General features: G+C 40.5%; 1 protein-coding gene across 2 annotated transcripts; it reads left to right on the forward strand.

Annotated features, from left to right (window-relative positions):
* The first annotated feature begins 2185 nt into the window (after positions 1-2185).
* On the forward strand, positions 2186-6863 carry HMGB1 (high mobility group box 1). 2 transcript variants are annotated; one of them, XM_069467389.1, is made up of 5 exons: positions 2186-2298; positions 4346-4509; positions 4710-4855; positions 5347-5521; positions 6537-6863. In XM_069467389.1, the coding sequence occupies exons 2-5, from the start codon at positions 4360-4362 to the stop codon at positions 6711-6713; spliced, it is 648 nt and encodes a 215-aa protein (XP_069323490.1). In that variant the 5' UTR covers positions 2186-2298; positions 4346-4359; the 3' UTR covers positions 6714-6863. The 2 variants fall into 2 exon arrangements, with proteins under 2 accessions (XP_069323490.1, XP_069323491.1); XM_069467390.1 differs by lacking the exon at positions 2186-2298 and adding an exon at positions 3624-3834.
* The last annotated feature ends 8345 nt before the right edge of the window (positions 6864-15208 follow it).

The raw sequence follows: 15208 nt of genomic DNA on the forward strand, positions 1-15208 counted from the left end.
CTATGGTCCCCTCCATTTTATAGCTGAGAGAATTGAAGCACAAAGAGGTTTAAAAACTTGCCCAAAATCATAGAGCTAGTAAGTAGCAGAGCTGGGATTCGAACCCAAGTCTATTTAATTCCAATGCCTATTACTCACCATACCATCCTGCCAAAATAAAAACCTCGGATGGGCCCATTGCTCTCATGCTGTCCTGTGGCCATAAACATACCGTGGCAGGAGTAAGCTGGTGTAGACAACTGGTAAAGTGTGTGGCGGGGCCAGTGCAAATCCAATGCTGCTCCTAGAAAATATTAATAATGCCATATTCAAATAATAGATTTTCATATCATGGATGCCATTGAAAGTATCTTAATCATTCTCATGAATATTTTGTAATATAAGGCATTGAGAAGATAAAACAATATTGCAATAAATATCTAGATTTTAATAAAGTATAAAATTTGAATGATTAGCAGAGGGAAGTAGAGAAGAGTAAATATGTGTGAAAATAACAATATAAAAGTTAACTTTAGATACATTCTTTGAAAACACTGTGTGTACATTATACAAGTTTATATCTTCTCTAATATTATGTAGCCTTTTCCACATGCATGTGGTATATTTTCCATTCACCACTATAATCCCTGAGACCAGTAGTGTATTTTTTTAATAAAGGAATAAACATTGAAAGAGGAAAGGTTATCTAAGCCTATTCTCAAATAGTTTAATAAATTTGAATAAATAAATTGGGTTATGGATGCTTAGAAGCAATATAAAAAATCAAATTAACACAAGATAGGTGATTTGTTTTAACTTTGATCTAATTAAATTTGAAGAAATTGGTTGTTGGATTTAGAAGTGTATAAAATACCATTAGAAAGTGGGAGAAAAAGGGGAAGTCTGTTATAACTGAATAGGGGTGTGGTCTGCTCAGGCTAAAAGGAATAGATAGTAGTTTCATAAGGACTGATATAACTACTGTCTTCAGAACTAACCATTACAGGCAGCAAGTTTTCTCTACAGACGTAAGTCTGTCTATTAATACCAGCCAGCTTGGTGAGTTAGAGAAACCACAGCCTGTGGATTTGGGCATATGCACTCTCTGCCTGCATCCAATCCTTCGGGTAACAATATACCTACAACTCCTGTAATCCTAGAGCAGTTACATGGATGCACTAAGTGGTGTGATGGGAAGGAAAGATAGCATCACAAGGATTCGTTTGATTATAACAGTAATCCACACCAAGTCAAATAAAATAGCCAAACAGTTTAAAATGTGGCCTCTAATGAATTTGTTAATTCTAGCAGGCCCTCACAAACATTTCCTGCTAGAGTACCCCATATCAAAACGAAGTGGCTGTGCTTTAATTACAAGGAATAATTATTTGATTTCCAGGAAGTTAAGACAGGGCTTTGTATTTAAATAAAAAGTTCTAGACATGCTGTGAAACTCGATCAAACCGAGAAAAAGAGTGAAACTGAATGCCTGCTCAGTGAGTCAAGATTTCAGCTGCTCAGCAAGCCTGACGTGACGGCTTATGAGCCCAGAAAAGGGGCATTTTAAACCCGGCTGGCTGGATCATGTCACTTTCTTATAGAAGCCTTGCCTTTCCAGAGGCCTAAAGTGTAAAGCAACCAGAGGCTGTTGAGGGGCTCGAGACTGGGCGGCTTCCGCCCCTCTGCACTAGCAGAGACCCCAATTTTTAGGGGACATTCTCTGATAGTGTCGCCCTCACTTTTGAAGGGCCATTAAAAGCCTAGGGCCTCTTATCTCAACGGCTTTGGGCGTGAGTGTGGGGCAAGAAGGGGGGGGCGAGGCCTGTGGGTGTCTCTTTTGCCTGAGGAGTTGGAGGCACTTGTGGAAAAGTCAGGCCCTTTTCGCTCCGGCGGCCGCTCCGGTGTGGGGCTGGCTTGGGTTAGACACATGCACACATACACCATAGAGCTCTGCTTTCCCGTAGCAGCTGCTGCCTCTGCCTCTGCCTCTCCCGCCTCAGCCTCTTTGCCCGGCATACACACACATTCAGATTTACGCGCTGTTTCAATCCTTGATGACGTGTCTCCGGAGACAGCCAATAGCAAACGGGCTCTGGTCAGGACAATGGGAGGTATCGGGCCAATGAGAGAGCCCCGTGAGTTGGCGGTAGCCAATAGGAGCCGCGCTGGCTGGAGAGTAATGTTACAGAGCGGAGAGAGTGAGGAGGCTGCGTCTGGCTCCCGCTCTCACAGCCATTGCAGTACATTGAGCTCCATAGAGACAGCGCCGGGGCAAGTGAGAGCCGGACGGGCACTGGGCGACTCTGTGCCTCGCTGAGGGTGAGTCTGGGGCAGCGCCGCGGCGGAGAAAGCGCCTCCGGCAGCTCCTCAGCCCGCGCGGCGGCCGGATCCCCGCGGCCGGGAGCCGGCGGGTCAGGATCCACACAAAGGCAAATGAGGGGGGACCGTGGGGGGAACTGCGCACGGAGCGAGCCTCTGCTCGGGCGCCGGGGACGCTGCCCCGCGCCGGAGCCCCGGCCCACAGGCTGCCTGAGGCGTCGGGAGCCCCGAGCCTCGCGAGTTTCCACCCGCGGCAGCGTCCGCGCTGACTGGCGCAAAAAAAAAAAAAATTTTTTTTTTAATTAAAAATTTTTTAACGTGTTTTCGGCCCCCGGGCCGGGCGTTCGGGCGGGCGGCGTGTGCGGAGCGCGGCCGGGGCGGCGGCGGGAGGGCAGCGGCGGCGCTTCCCTGGGCTGCATTGACCGCCGCCGCAGCGAGCCGGGCGCCGGCGGGGAGCGCGGCCGGGCGGACGGGTGGCGGGCGAGGGCGGCGCGGCAGCCCGGGGGCGGCAGTGCGGGCCCGGCCGGCCTCGGCCCGGGCGCGGCGGCGGCGGCGGCCCGGCGGCGGGGGGAGCGGCGCCGCTGCGCTCGCTGGAACATGGCTGACTCGGGCCCGGCGCTGCTGGCTGGAGAGAAAACAAGGCGGGCGGGCGGGGGAGCTGGGCGCAGCAGTTCCGAGGCAACTTTTTTTTTCCTCTCTCTTTTCACAGCCCCGTGTTCTCCGTGCGGGGGCGGCGGGGCGCGCGGGCCCGCGCGGAGGGAGACGGGGAGCGGCGGGCGGGTGGGCCCTCGCGGCGCCCCCACCCCGCGGCCGGAGGGGGAGGGGAGCGAGGGAGGGCCGCGCGCCCCCCGCCCCTCCCCCGGCCGTAATGGCCGAGTGTGTGCGCCAGAGCGCGGCGCGCACCCCGCCCGCCGCCGCCGCCTCGCTCGCACTCACACACTCACACACACACATACACAAAGGGAAGGAGCCATATTCTCGCTCGCGCTCGCCCTCGCGGCGGCGGCGGCGGCGGCGGCGGCGCAGGCGGGGAAGACGCGCAGCGGCCATTCCGTGCGCGCCGGCCCCGGCGGCCGCGGGCGGAGCCAGCCCCCATTTCGAGCGGGGCTTCTCCCTGCGCCGAGCCTGACAAAATGGGGGCGGCGGCGGCGCGGGCCTGCCGGGCGCACGTGGCGGCCTCCGGCCTGGGAGCCCGGCCGCGAACCCTCGCCGCGGCCGCGGGCGAAGTTCTGGGGGCGGGGGCCTGCCCCGCGCCGTAGTCACCCCAACTTTCACCGGCCCGAAAAATACTCCCCTAGTTGGGGGGGAGGGGGCCACCGAGCCACGGGCAGGAGTGGCTTTTGTCCCTCATCCTTGTTTACTCGGAGAAACTTCAGACCGGACGTGTTTAGTCAGAACAGAAATACATCTCAGGGCCAAACCGATAGGAAGCTGCCTCGCGGTGGCACCGCCACCCCCCAGCCTGGTTCCGAGCGCTGGAGCTTGCTGCTGCTCTCTCCTCGTAGCAAAGTTTTATGCAGAGGGGGTATTTTAAAAGTAATTGGAAAAACTTTAGATGCACGGTGATTTTGGTTTTTTTTGGTTTTTTTTTTTTTTTTTTTGGTTTCATAATTTGGAAGGGTCTGCTCACTTAGGCTCTTCCCTGTTTGTTCTCTGTCTAGCACTCATCCACGAATTGGCAGCATGTTTTCTGACCTTTGGTTTTCTTGGTTAAAAATGGTTTTCTGGATTTAAAAAATTGTTTAAATGACCAGTTAGATAATCAGAACAGACAGAAGCAGATATCAAATATTGTATAAGTATACCCTTGTTTCTATACTTTTTGAGATCACGTTGAAGGACCGTTTTTTGCTTGGCATAGCCCCTTCCCCTTCTAGGAGTTGGCTATCACTGCCATGTTGTCTGGTTTTATGGAGGTTAATGTCACTGTTAAATAATCAGTACCTTAGTTTTCATTCAGTTCCTAACGAAGTACTGTAAGCTTAAGCTCTCACCTCTTAAATGTCATAGTTTTATTGCTAACATCAAACACTTCATTATTTTTTAGAAAAATAACTAAACATGGGCAAAGGAGATCCTAAGAAGCCGAGAGGCAAAATGTCATCATACGCATTCTTTGTGCAAACTTGCCGGGAGGAGCACAAGAAGAAGCACCCAGATGCTTCAGTCAACTTCTCAGAATTTTCTAAGAAGTGCTCAGAGAGGTGGAAGGTAAGAAGGCTTAAAATGTACTAACAAGATGATGAAAACCCAGTTATAATTTCCAAATGGGGGGGGGTAGTTTAAAGCCTAGCTGGTGTTCTGATAATGTGAGGCTATTGAATAGCAAAGGACATGGTTTTACTTGTTTTATGTTTTTGAGAGTGATGTATTAAAATTTTTATAACTTAAGTTTGCAAATTCTTTTGTAGACCATGTCCGCTAAAGAGAAAGGAAAGTTTGAAGATATGGCAAAGGCGGACAAGGCCCGTTATGAAAGAGAAATGAAAACCTATATCCCTCCTAAAGGGGAAACAAAAAAGAAGTTCAAGGATCCCAATGCACCCAAGAGGCCTCCGTGAGTATCTTGCTTATATTTATTTTCCAGACATGTTTTACATTAGAATCTGATAGAAATTTAGCAAGCCACCTGTGAGTTGAGTGCAAAGTTTCTTAGCTAATACTTCACATTGGTATATCTAAGTAGAAGTTCCAGTTGGGTGGGAGTGTTATAACATTTGGATTAGATACTTGGTCTCCTTTGCCTAGTATATCTCGTAATATAATCTTGATTCTTTTATTTCCTGACAATTGTTATCACTCTGAAGTAATTTATAGAATTTTTCTGGAGGTCTAGTATAAGTTAAATAATTGTAAATTAAGCTTTGGTTTTGAAGGATATTTAGCTTACTGTAATATTTGTACCCTGTCCAGTGCACAGTAGAAGTTAATCAGGCTGTTAATAGGCAGCTTTTATATAGCAATATATAGTGTACATTTGATGACAGTATTTGTTTTGTGATCTACTAACTTTAATTTAGAATCCTAAAATTAAATTTCTCCTTTTAGTTCGGCCTTTTTCTTGTTCTGTTCTGAGTATCGCCCTAAAATCAAAGGAGAACATCCTGGCCTATCCATTGGTGATGTTGCAAAGAAACTGGGAGAGATGTGGAATAACACTGCTGCAGATGACAAGCAGCCTTATGAAAAGAAGGCTGCAAAGCTGAAGGAAAAGTATGAAAAGGTAAGAAGTGATGGAAGAGGAGGTATGCCAGATGTTGAATGATGGTACGTGATTTCTTAATTTCCTGTTTTCTTACAGATTTCTAAGAGTTTGAGGTATAATAACAGTATGTAACTGCTACATTAAGTATGGTGTTGACTTAAGTCATCAATAATACAGAGGACCAAATAAATTGTTACATGATTAGACTCAGACAAAGGCTATACATTGAGCTTGATGTTATTATTTCACAGTATTTCCAAATTTATGAAAGTTTTGGTAGGCACCCAAAATGATCACTTTAAAATGGTCAAGCATATAATTTAAAAATTAGGCTGGATAAAGTAATATAGGCTATATTTTTTATAGTCAGACCCTGAAACATTTATGTATCTTCTCTTTAGGTACCCCCCCAAAATCACAGCATCACTAAATTAAATTTCAAGTCTGCCAATCTGTACAGTAAAATTAATAAGATGAAGGAAATCTATAACTCATAATTAAAATTGGAATATTAAGTACTTAATTTTTAGCTTCTTTAGTCATTCTGAAAAATATGTATTTCTAAGGTGTTTAACCTATTTGCATGCTTACTGGCAAGTCACTTTTTTTTTTTTTTTTTTTTTAAGAGGAAATGTTCTCTGGATTAGGGTCTGACAATATAAACCTGTAGAGTGCTTTTTTGCATTCAGAAGGTGGCAGTGTCTACCCTTTAATCAAAGTCTCTACATTCTAGTTTTAATAAACTAGAGTTACGATGTTGTACATAATTGCACCTCAGTGAGGCATAACTTTGCAAATACTAGACCATGCCATTAATGAGTTATAGATTGCTGTAATTATAGTGATCCCGTAGTATTTTAATGTGCATATCTTGACATTCTGGTTATTTCTGGAGTTGAGTGGATGTACATATGTGTGATTATTTTGGTGTAACTGGTATCTTGGTTTCTCATAGTTTTGCCATATTACTACTATTTCCTCCCTTAACAATTTTTTCGTTTCCTACTGTTTTATCTTGCCTTTATTTTGAAAGGATATTGCTGCATACCGAGCTAAAGGAAAGCCTGATGCAGCAAAAAAGGGAGTTGTCAAGGCTGAAAAAAGCAAGAAAAAGAAGGAAGAGGAGGAAGATGAGGAAGATGAAGAGGATGAAGAGGAGGAGGAAGATGAAGAAGATGAAGATGAAGAAGAAGATGATGATGATGAATAAGTTGGTTCTAGCGCAGTTTTTTTTTTTTCTTGTCTATAAAGCATTTAACCCCCCTGTACACAACTCACTCCTTTTAAAGAAAAAAATTGAAATGTAAGGCTGTGTAAGATTTGTTTTTAAACTGTACAGTGTCTTTTTTTGTATAGTTAACACACTACCGAATGTGTCTTTAGCTAGCCCTGTCCTGGTGGTATTTTCAATAGCCACTAACCTTGCCTGGTACAGTATGGGGGTTGTAAATTGGCATGGAAATTTAAAGCAGGTTCTTGTTGGTGCACAGCACAAATTAGTTATATATGGGGATGGTAGTTTTTTCATCTTCAGTTGTCTCTGATGCAGCTTATACGAAATAATTGTTCTGTTAACTGAATACCACTCTGTAATTGCAAAAAAAAGTTGCAGCTGTTTTGTTGACATTCTGAATGCTTCTAAGTAAATACAATTTTTTTTATTAGTATTGTTGTCCTTTTCATAGGTCTGAAATTTTTCTTCTTGAGGGGAGGCTAGTCTTTTGCTTTTGCCCATTATGGATCACATGAGTTATTACAGTGTTTATCTTTTCATATAGTTAGCTGATAAAAAGCTTTTGTCTACACACCCTGCATATCATGATGGGGGTAATAAAAGTTAAATTGAGACAGTTTTCATCTATAACTGAAACTCCAAAGTTGTTAAATTTCACATAGCCCACTTATATTTACAAAATGAAGAGTAACCAGTCTACTCACAGCAAGGCATTATTAGAATCAAAACATTTTGAGAGTCTGTCCTTGAAGGACTAATAGAAGAGTATGTTCTAATCTTTACATGAGGACTCTATTCTTTAACTCCCATTACCATGTAATGGCAGTTATATTTTGCAGTTCCCACATTAAAGAAGACCTGAGAATGTATCTCCAAAAGCGTGAGCTTAAAATACAAGACTGCCATATTACATTTTTTGTTGATGTTAGTCCCAGCAAAGACTAGGAAAGTGCTGGCCATAATGTCTTTTCCCGTTTATCTAAATATGGACTGCTCAGGAAACTTAAGTTTCTCCATTAAGAGTATCTTTAATTAATTGGGCCAGCCTTTAAAATGATACCACATTTTTAAAATAGGTTATATTTTCCTGTATTGTGGTTTGCCCCTTTATGAATCAAATTGATGAGGAAAGGTGAAACTTAAACTTTGCATCTCAATACAAATTATTCAATTTATTTGAATTTAATTTTTCTTTACAAAACCCAAACTGATTCGTTAAAAGTTGTTTATCTGCTTAACAGTTTAGGGAACAATTTGGCAATTTTGTGGTTTTTTGAGATTATCCTCTTAAAAGTGCCAGTATTTTAAAATAGCGTTCTTGTAATTTTACACGCTTTTGTGATGGAGTGCTGTTTTGTTATATAATTTTGACTTGGATTCTTTCCATTTGCATTTGTTTATGTAATTTCAGGAGGAATACTGAACATCTGAGTTCTGGATGATACTAATAAACTAATAATTGCAGAGGTTTTAAATATTAGTTAAATGGCTTTCACTTAAGAATTTAAGATTTTGTTATATATTTTAATCTTGTTTCCAATAATACCTTTTAGCAACACCTTTTAAATATAAGGACTGGCAAAGTTTTTCCTTTTAAAAATACTCACTTTATGCTTATAAATAGGTTAATGGGCTGATAAAAACAGGTTTTGTCAAACATTCCAAGTACTCTCAGTGGATGCTATATATATAAATGAGGAAAAACTAATTTTATTCTCAGAATGATTAAACAAGATTTTTTAAAGTAAGGCACATTTAAGTGAAAAGCAGGGTTAGTGATGAAAAGGCTGCAATTGTTTCAAGATTTATCAAATTTTTAGTCAAAGGGAACAAATGACTCATTTAATCTGATTTAGATGGAAGTTTCTATAGCTATAGAATCAACATCAGTAAGTCTGATCTATTTAAAAATGAATTCTGGCAAGGAAACTTATTTGTAACTTTAGTGGGTGTGTCATGACAACTACCATTTTTGAATGTTGAAAATGGGAACAAAGGTTTTTTATGTTAATTCTATAACTGACCTCAGATCTTAACGGGAAGAAAATGGACAAAAATCCTCTTCAACCTGAAAACTAATGTAGTTTGGTTCAGTGTTCCAACAGTATCCCTTGGAAGTTAGATGTGTAAAACTCAAGTTAGTGGAGGTGAGAGGCAATTATAAGACTTAGGTGATTCAGTGTAAAGCCTGTTAAAACTGGAGATGATATATTTTTTAAAATGTGTAGGAGCTGTTTTGATTCTGAGGTAGTTAACAGTGCTATGGGATTTAAAGATTTTCATAACATCAAGAACAGATTAAATAGTATATATTTTAGTATTTTTTTTGCATTTTTTAAATCAGTGTAGTACATAGTGATTAAAGTTTTTCTAAAATAATCCAATTTCCTAACTTGCTGTGTAAGGGTTGAGAGTTGTTGCTGGTTAGTTGCTATAATTATGGTGATCTCCCATTGAGGTGTTGGTATTTGTCATACTTGTTTTCCTTTTTTTTTTTTTTTTTTGTTTTTTTTTGTTTTTTTTTTTGAGACAGAGTCTCACTCTGTTGCCCAGGCTAGAGTGAGTGCCGTGGCGTCAGCCTAGCTCACAGCAACCTCAAACTCCTGGGCTCAAGCGATCCTCCTGTCTCAGCCTCCCAGTAGCTGGGACTACAGGCATGCACCACCATGCCCGGCTAATTTTTTTTTTTTCTATATATATTTTTAGCTGTCCATATAATTTCTTTCTATTTTTAGAGGTGGGGTCTCGCTCTTGCTCAGGCTGGTCTCGAACTCCTGAGCTCAAACGATCCGCCCACCTCGGCCACCCAGAGAGCTAGGATTACAGGCGTGAGCCACCGCGCCCAGCCCTGTCATACTTGTTTTCTTAGAGTGATAGCTGAAAAATCTTGTGTGTCCTGTGTACCCCAGGGTTAGGGATTAAATAAGTGATAAAGATATGAAAAGTGCCCATGTGACACAAAGTAGCCATTCAACAGATAATCCCTGCCTAGGGAATCTAACTTGCTCAGACATGATGGTAGTATCTAGCTATATTGAAAATTGCACAGGAAAGACGAAACAGCGATTTTTGAATAAACACGGCTACTACCTTGCTTGACCACACAGTCTATAATGAAAGTTCAAATTTAGGTCTGCTTGGTATAACACACCTCCTGGAAGAACCTGAAATAGCTTTCAGTACCAGTCAGCCACTTTTGCATATGATGGTACGGTATCACTATAAATTTGCACAAATCAAACAACTTATGTCTTGGAATTAACTTGCTTAGGTGTGAACCATTGACTATTAGGCCATTTTATTAATAAGGGGTTGTGATAATAGTCATTTAAATTTTTTATATTTGTGCTTTATGTCACTTTCAAGTGACCCTTGAAATGCCTTTTTTTTTTTTTTTTTTTAAAGAGAAGGTCTTTTGCTCACGGTGGAGTGCAGTTGGCACAATCATAGCTCACTGCAGCCTCCAACTCCTCGGCTCAAGTAACCTTCCCACTTCAGCCTCCTGAGCAGCTGGGACTACAGGCATGTGCCACCATGCCCAGCTAATTTTTTAATTTTTTGTAGAGACGGGGTCTTGCTATGTTGCCCAGGCTGGTCTCAATCACCTGGCCTCAAGGAATCCTGCCTTGGCCTCCCAAAGTGCTGGGGTTACAGGCATGATAAAATTCCTTTTAAAACTAGATAAAAGCCAGAAAATGGTTTGGGTAGCTATCCCGCAAAAGGTGGAAGGGGTGGTTCATTTTCTTGTCCCCTTCTAAGAGTAAAATAGTGCTGACACTGGGAAATTGGGTCTCAGCCAAGTTGCTCTCTGGAGTAATGGGGCAAAATGATGCTTTTCCAGGATTGCTGCTATTTCATGATACATCATGGCATGGGATCATACCACAGAACGTGGAAGGACAAGCATAACTTAACATACCACACTCCAGAATATAACGATCATCTTCCAGTGGGTATCAGTCCAAGATAGATCCTATCTACCAGGAGGAAATGTGATCACTTTTGCCTTTAGGCCTGCCCATTGGTTTGGACCTAAGTAGTTGAATGTATCGGGCATCCACTGAAAAGAAGGAAGTAGCAATGCAAATCTGTAATAACATGAGGATAAACCTGTGAGTATGACGAGTGGTGGGCAAGAGTATATGGAGATTCTGAAATCCAGTAATAGAAAATCAAAGGAAAGGGAATCAGAGCAATCCTTGTAAATTAAGATGCACTCATTTGTTTTTCTATTTCATCACATACTTCAGTCATGTAAATGGCATTTTATAGTATGGCGCTCCATAATATATTTGATCATTCCTTTACTGATGGACGTTCAGGTTTTTCCTTCTTTTTTGCTATTTCTAACAATACTGCCGTTAACATCTGTGTACATTTCTCTCAGGTGTGTGTAGGTCTTTAGAATAGATGTCTCAAGGTAGAATAGCTGAGTCAAAAGATATTTGCATTTAACATTTTGGCAAATATTGATAAATTGCCCCCCCCCCCCCGCAAAAAAAGCTGTACTTATACTGTGAAACATTTTATAATGAATCAAGATTTTTACTTGTTATTCTTTGGCCCCATGAAATACCCATTTTTAAAAGTTGAGAAATTAAAATACTGAAATACTATTTGTCCAGAGCTACCCAAACACAACCGGGAACACAGACGGAATTGGAACTGAAAGACCCTTAGTATAGCTATTGCTTATTTAAACTGCTAACCTATTTTTTTTTTTAAGTTACTGCAATAACTAAGTAAGTTAATCCATTGTGTGAAAATCAGGAGGTTCCTTCCCATTTTGGCGTCCTCCATCTTAAATGGAAGTATCTGGTAGTTTTCATTATTGGTGTTTTATCTGGGGAGAGTTTTGTTGAGCAGAGATTGTGTCAATCTTATAGAAGCTGCAGTCAATAGTTTTGGAAAACCAAGTTTGGCTATAAGGTATAGCCAAAGAATGAGAAATTAAAGGATCATGTGGGCCAGATTCTAGGCCTTAGGAGGTAGGTTACAGTATTGGAATGGACACTGAGAATTTGCCTTAAATGGAATAAAGTTCACTACTGCTTCACCTCCTTGCTGGAGGTGGTACTTTAGGGTAAAGGACATATTCCAAATGGGTTCATAAACACAGTTCTGTTTACAGGCTGAAAGAGGAATTAAGCTTAGTTCCCTAGAGTTACATAGAATCTCTAATTATAGGCTTTACCATATTTTTGTTTATTGGGTTTCAATTAGAGATCATCTTATTAAGTGTGCTGAACATAAACAGGTAAGAGAATAAAAAGTCTTAAGATAAAATAAGTATTTGTTGGGTGTGAGAGAGTACTAAGGATAAAGAAGAACAAGACCCTCAATTGCCAGACCCTCAGGTGCCCGGGATGGTATGTCCGGGCTGCCTGGGCTGGTATGAAGAGTAAGAACTAGGAGGCTATTCTGAGCAAAGAGATTGCAGCTCCCCCACCCCTACCCCCTCCTGAATTTGAAGGAAGCCCAGTCTTGCTCTGCCTTTGGGAATCAGCCTGACTGGGGCCTGTGCATAGAGAATGGGTTAGGTACACTCAGGCTCAGAAAGCAGGGAGGCCAACTGGAGAGCCTCTTTTCAGAAGAGGGACAAGAGTTGTCACTGCTTTGGGAGCCATCAATAGGATAAGGCATAGCACCAATGCAGAGTCATAGCCTGTTAGAGGCCAAGGGGCTCTAAGGGCTATTGCAGTCTAATCTCAGCGTTTTTAGAGTAGTGGACAGAGATGATAGAGATTCAGAGGCTTGCTCAAGGACAAACAGCACTATCAAAACAATCTAGTAATGCCTGTCTCAGTAGGTGCAGCGAGCTCCTTTCCCTTCCCTTACGGAGAGCATCAAAGAGGCTGGAAACCTTCTTCCCTGCCCCTCATCTCCGTGCCTGGATTCTCCTGCCATGGCTACAGTTGTTCATACGCTAGTGCAGCCAGCACACCCTGCCAACACAGAGTGAGATTCCATTCATTTGGACTTAGAACACTTCCAAACCAAACCAAACCAAAACAAACCAAAATAATTCCAGTCATATAGAAAGTTATAAAATACCTGATTCTAAAGGGCTGGTAGTCACCAGATGAATGGGTGCTGCTTAAAACTGTAGCATGACCTTCCAGAAGTAGAAAGAAGGATGGCAATACACTACACACAATGATAACTTTTGAAAAACTGGTTGTCCTTATTATGAATGAAATTTACATTCCTTGAAACAAAATAAATAAGTAGGGAAAAAAACTACAATTCTACCAGTCAGGAAGACTATTAATATATTGTATACCCTTCCAGTTTATATATATATAACATGTATTATGTATATAAATTTTTTAAATTGAGGTGAGACATGGCATGAAATTAACCATTTTAAAGGGAACAATTGAGTAGCATTTAGTACATTCACAGTGTTCTGGGACCACCACCTCTATCTAGTTCCAAAACCTTTTCATCATCCTGTTAATTCTCCTCTCCCACCTAGCCCTTGGCAACCACTAATCTACATGGTCTCTATAGATTTAGTTATTCTGGTATTTCATATAAATGGAATCACATAATATGTGACTGACCATTTATGCCTAGCTTCTTTAACTTAGCATAGTATTTTCACAGTTCATCCACAATTAGCATATATCAGTACTTCATTCCTTTTTAAGACTGAATAATATTCCATTTTACATATATACTATAATTCCTTTATCCTTGTATCCATTGATAAACTCTTGGGCTGTTTCCACCTTTTGGCTTTCATGACTAGTGCTGCTATGAACATACATGCACATACTTTCAATTATTGGGGTATATACCTAGGAGTGGAATTGCTGGATAATTTTTTGTTTAACGTTTTGAGGAACAGCCAAACTGTTTTCCATAGCAGCTGCACCACTTAACATTCCCAACCAACAATGCATGAGGGTTCCAATTCTTCCACAACTTGCCAAAAAGTTTTCCATTCTATTTTTTAAAATTATTATTATTATATCCATCCTAGTGGGTGTGAAGTGGTATCTCATTGTGGTTTTGATTTGTATTTCTCTAATGATTAATGATGTTGAGCATCTTTTCATGTGCTTATTGGCCATTTGTATAGTTCCTTTGGAGAACTAATTTCAAGTCCTTCACACATATTTCAATTGGGTTGTTCGTCTTTGTTGTGTATATATAGATACACATTTGTTTTACAAAAATCACAGTATGTTTACAAACATTGTATTTGTAAGCTTCTTTTCCTGCTTAGCAGTCTGTCTTGAGCAAAGAAATACGTGTCGTCATATAATATGTTCTTATTCTAATCTGCATCATTTTTAATGCCTGCGTGATATTCTACTGAATGAATGTAAAAGACCATAAATTATTTAGTCGATCCTGTATTACTGGACATTTGGGTAGTTTCTGATTTTTTACTGTTACAAATAAGGCTGACTATCCTTACCTTATACCCATACTTTGGTGTTCATAATTATTTTATTAGGATATAAATATATTCCTCAAAGTGAAATTGCTGAATCAAAGGATGAACCAAATTTGGTGAGTTTTACCCGGCTGCTTTTGGAAAGTTTTCACTCAAAATATAATAACTTTTTTAAAGGCTAGTCAGGCAATTTTACATATAAAGGATACAGAATAGGATCATGATTTCTGAGATTTTATAAGGGTTGAGCCTACAACAGTGGGGAAAATTGTGAAAGGCGTAAACCTTCAAAAGCAAGCAGATGAAAAGCCTAAAAAACCTGGAAAGACATTAGGTTGAAACGTCCATTCCCCTTTATACTTCTGTTACTTTACTACTTTTCAGGTTGAAGATTAACAGAAAGAGCTTTTATATTCAAGTAATTGCAGAACTGTAAAAAGTGAATGTGCAGATCAATTGGAATGGGTGGGAAAACTTTGAAAATTTTGCAAAAGCATTAGAGCTTTTTGGCTTTTCACTTCATTGTATCACCATTCTTTATAATAGCCTACATAATTTCCAAAATTTACTAATCAATAATTGTATCAGAATTTTTTTTCTTTAAATATATGCTTTAAATAAGGTTAAATACATTTTCATGTATTGTTTTAAGACCAAGATGTAGGTGAACATTCTTTTGAGGCATACATATCTTATTTAACAGTGTCCAACATGTCAACATGAAATTGAATTAATTATATATAATTTATCTAATAGACAATCTGATAAGAATCTTTTTCATACATTGATGAGTACTGGATTTAATGCTACATAGATCAACCTGAAAAGCAATGTAAATTTCATGTTTCTTTTAAGAACCTAAATTTTAGAGGTCAACATTGCACACTTTCATGTCATGAGTTTATATACATTGAGCTTCTACAGATAATGTGACATTAGAAATAATATGATTTTATTTCTAAAAATTAGAGATATATTATACAATAGCTATATTAATATGGGTATAACACTTGAAGTTGAAAAAAAATTAAATGTTAAGTTCTTTAGGATTTTTAAAGAATTT

The sequence above is a fragment of the Eulemur rufifrons genome, chromosome 4 (assembly GCF_041146395.1).
Source record: "Eulemur rufifrons isolate Redbay chromosome 4, OSU_ERuf_1, whole genome shotgun sequence".
Classification (NCBI taxonomy): Eukaryota; Metazoa; Chordata; class Mammalia; order Primates; family Lemuridae; genus Eulemur; species Eulemur rufifrons.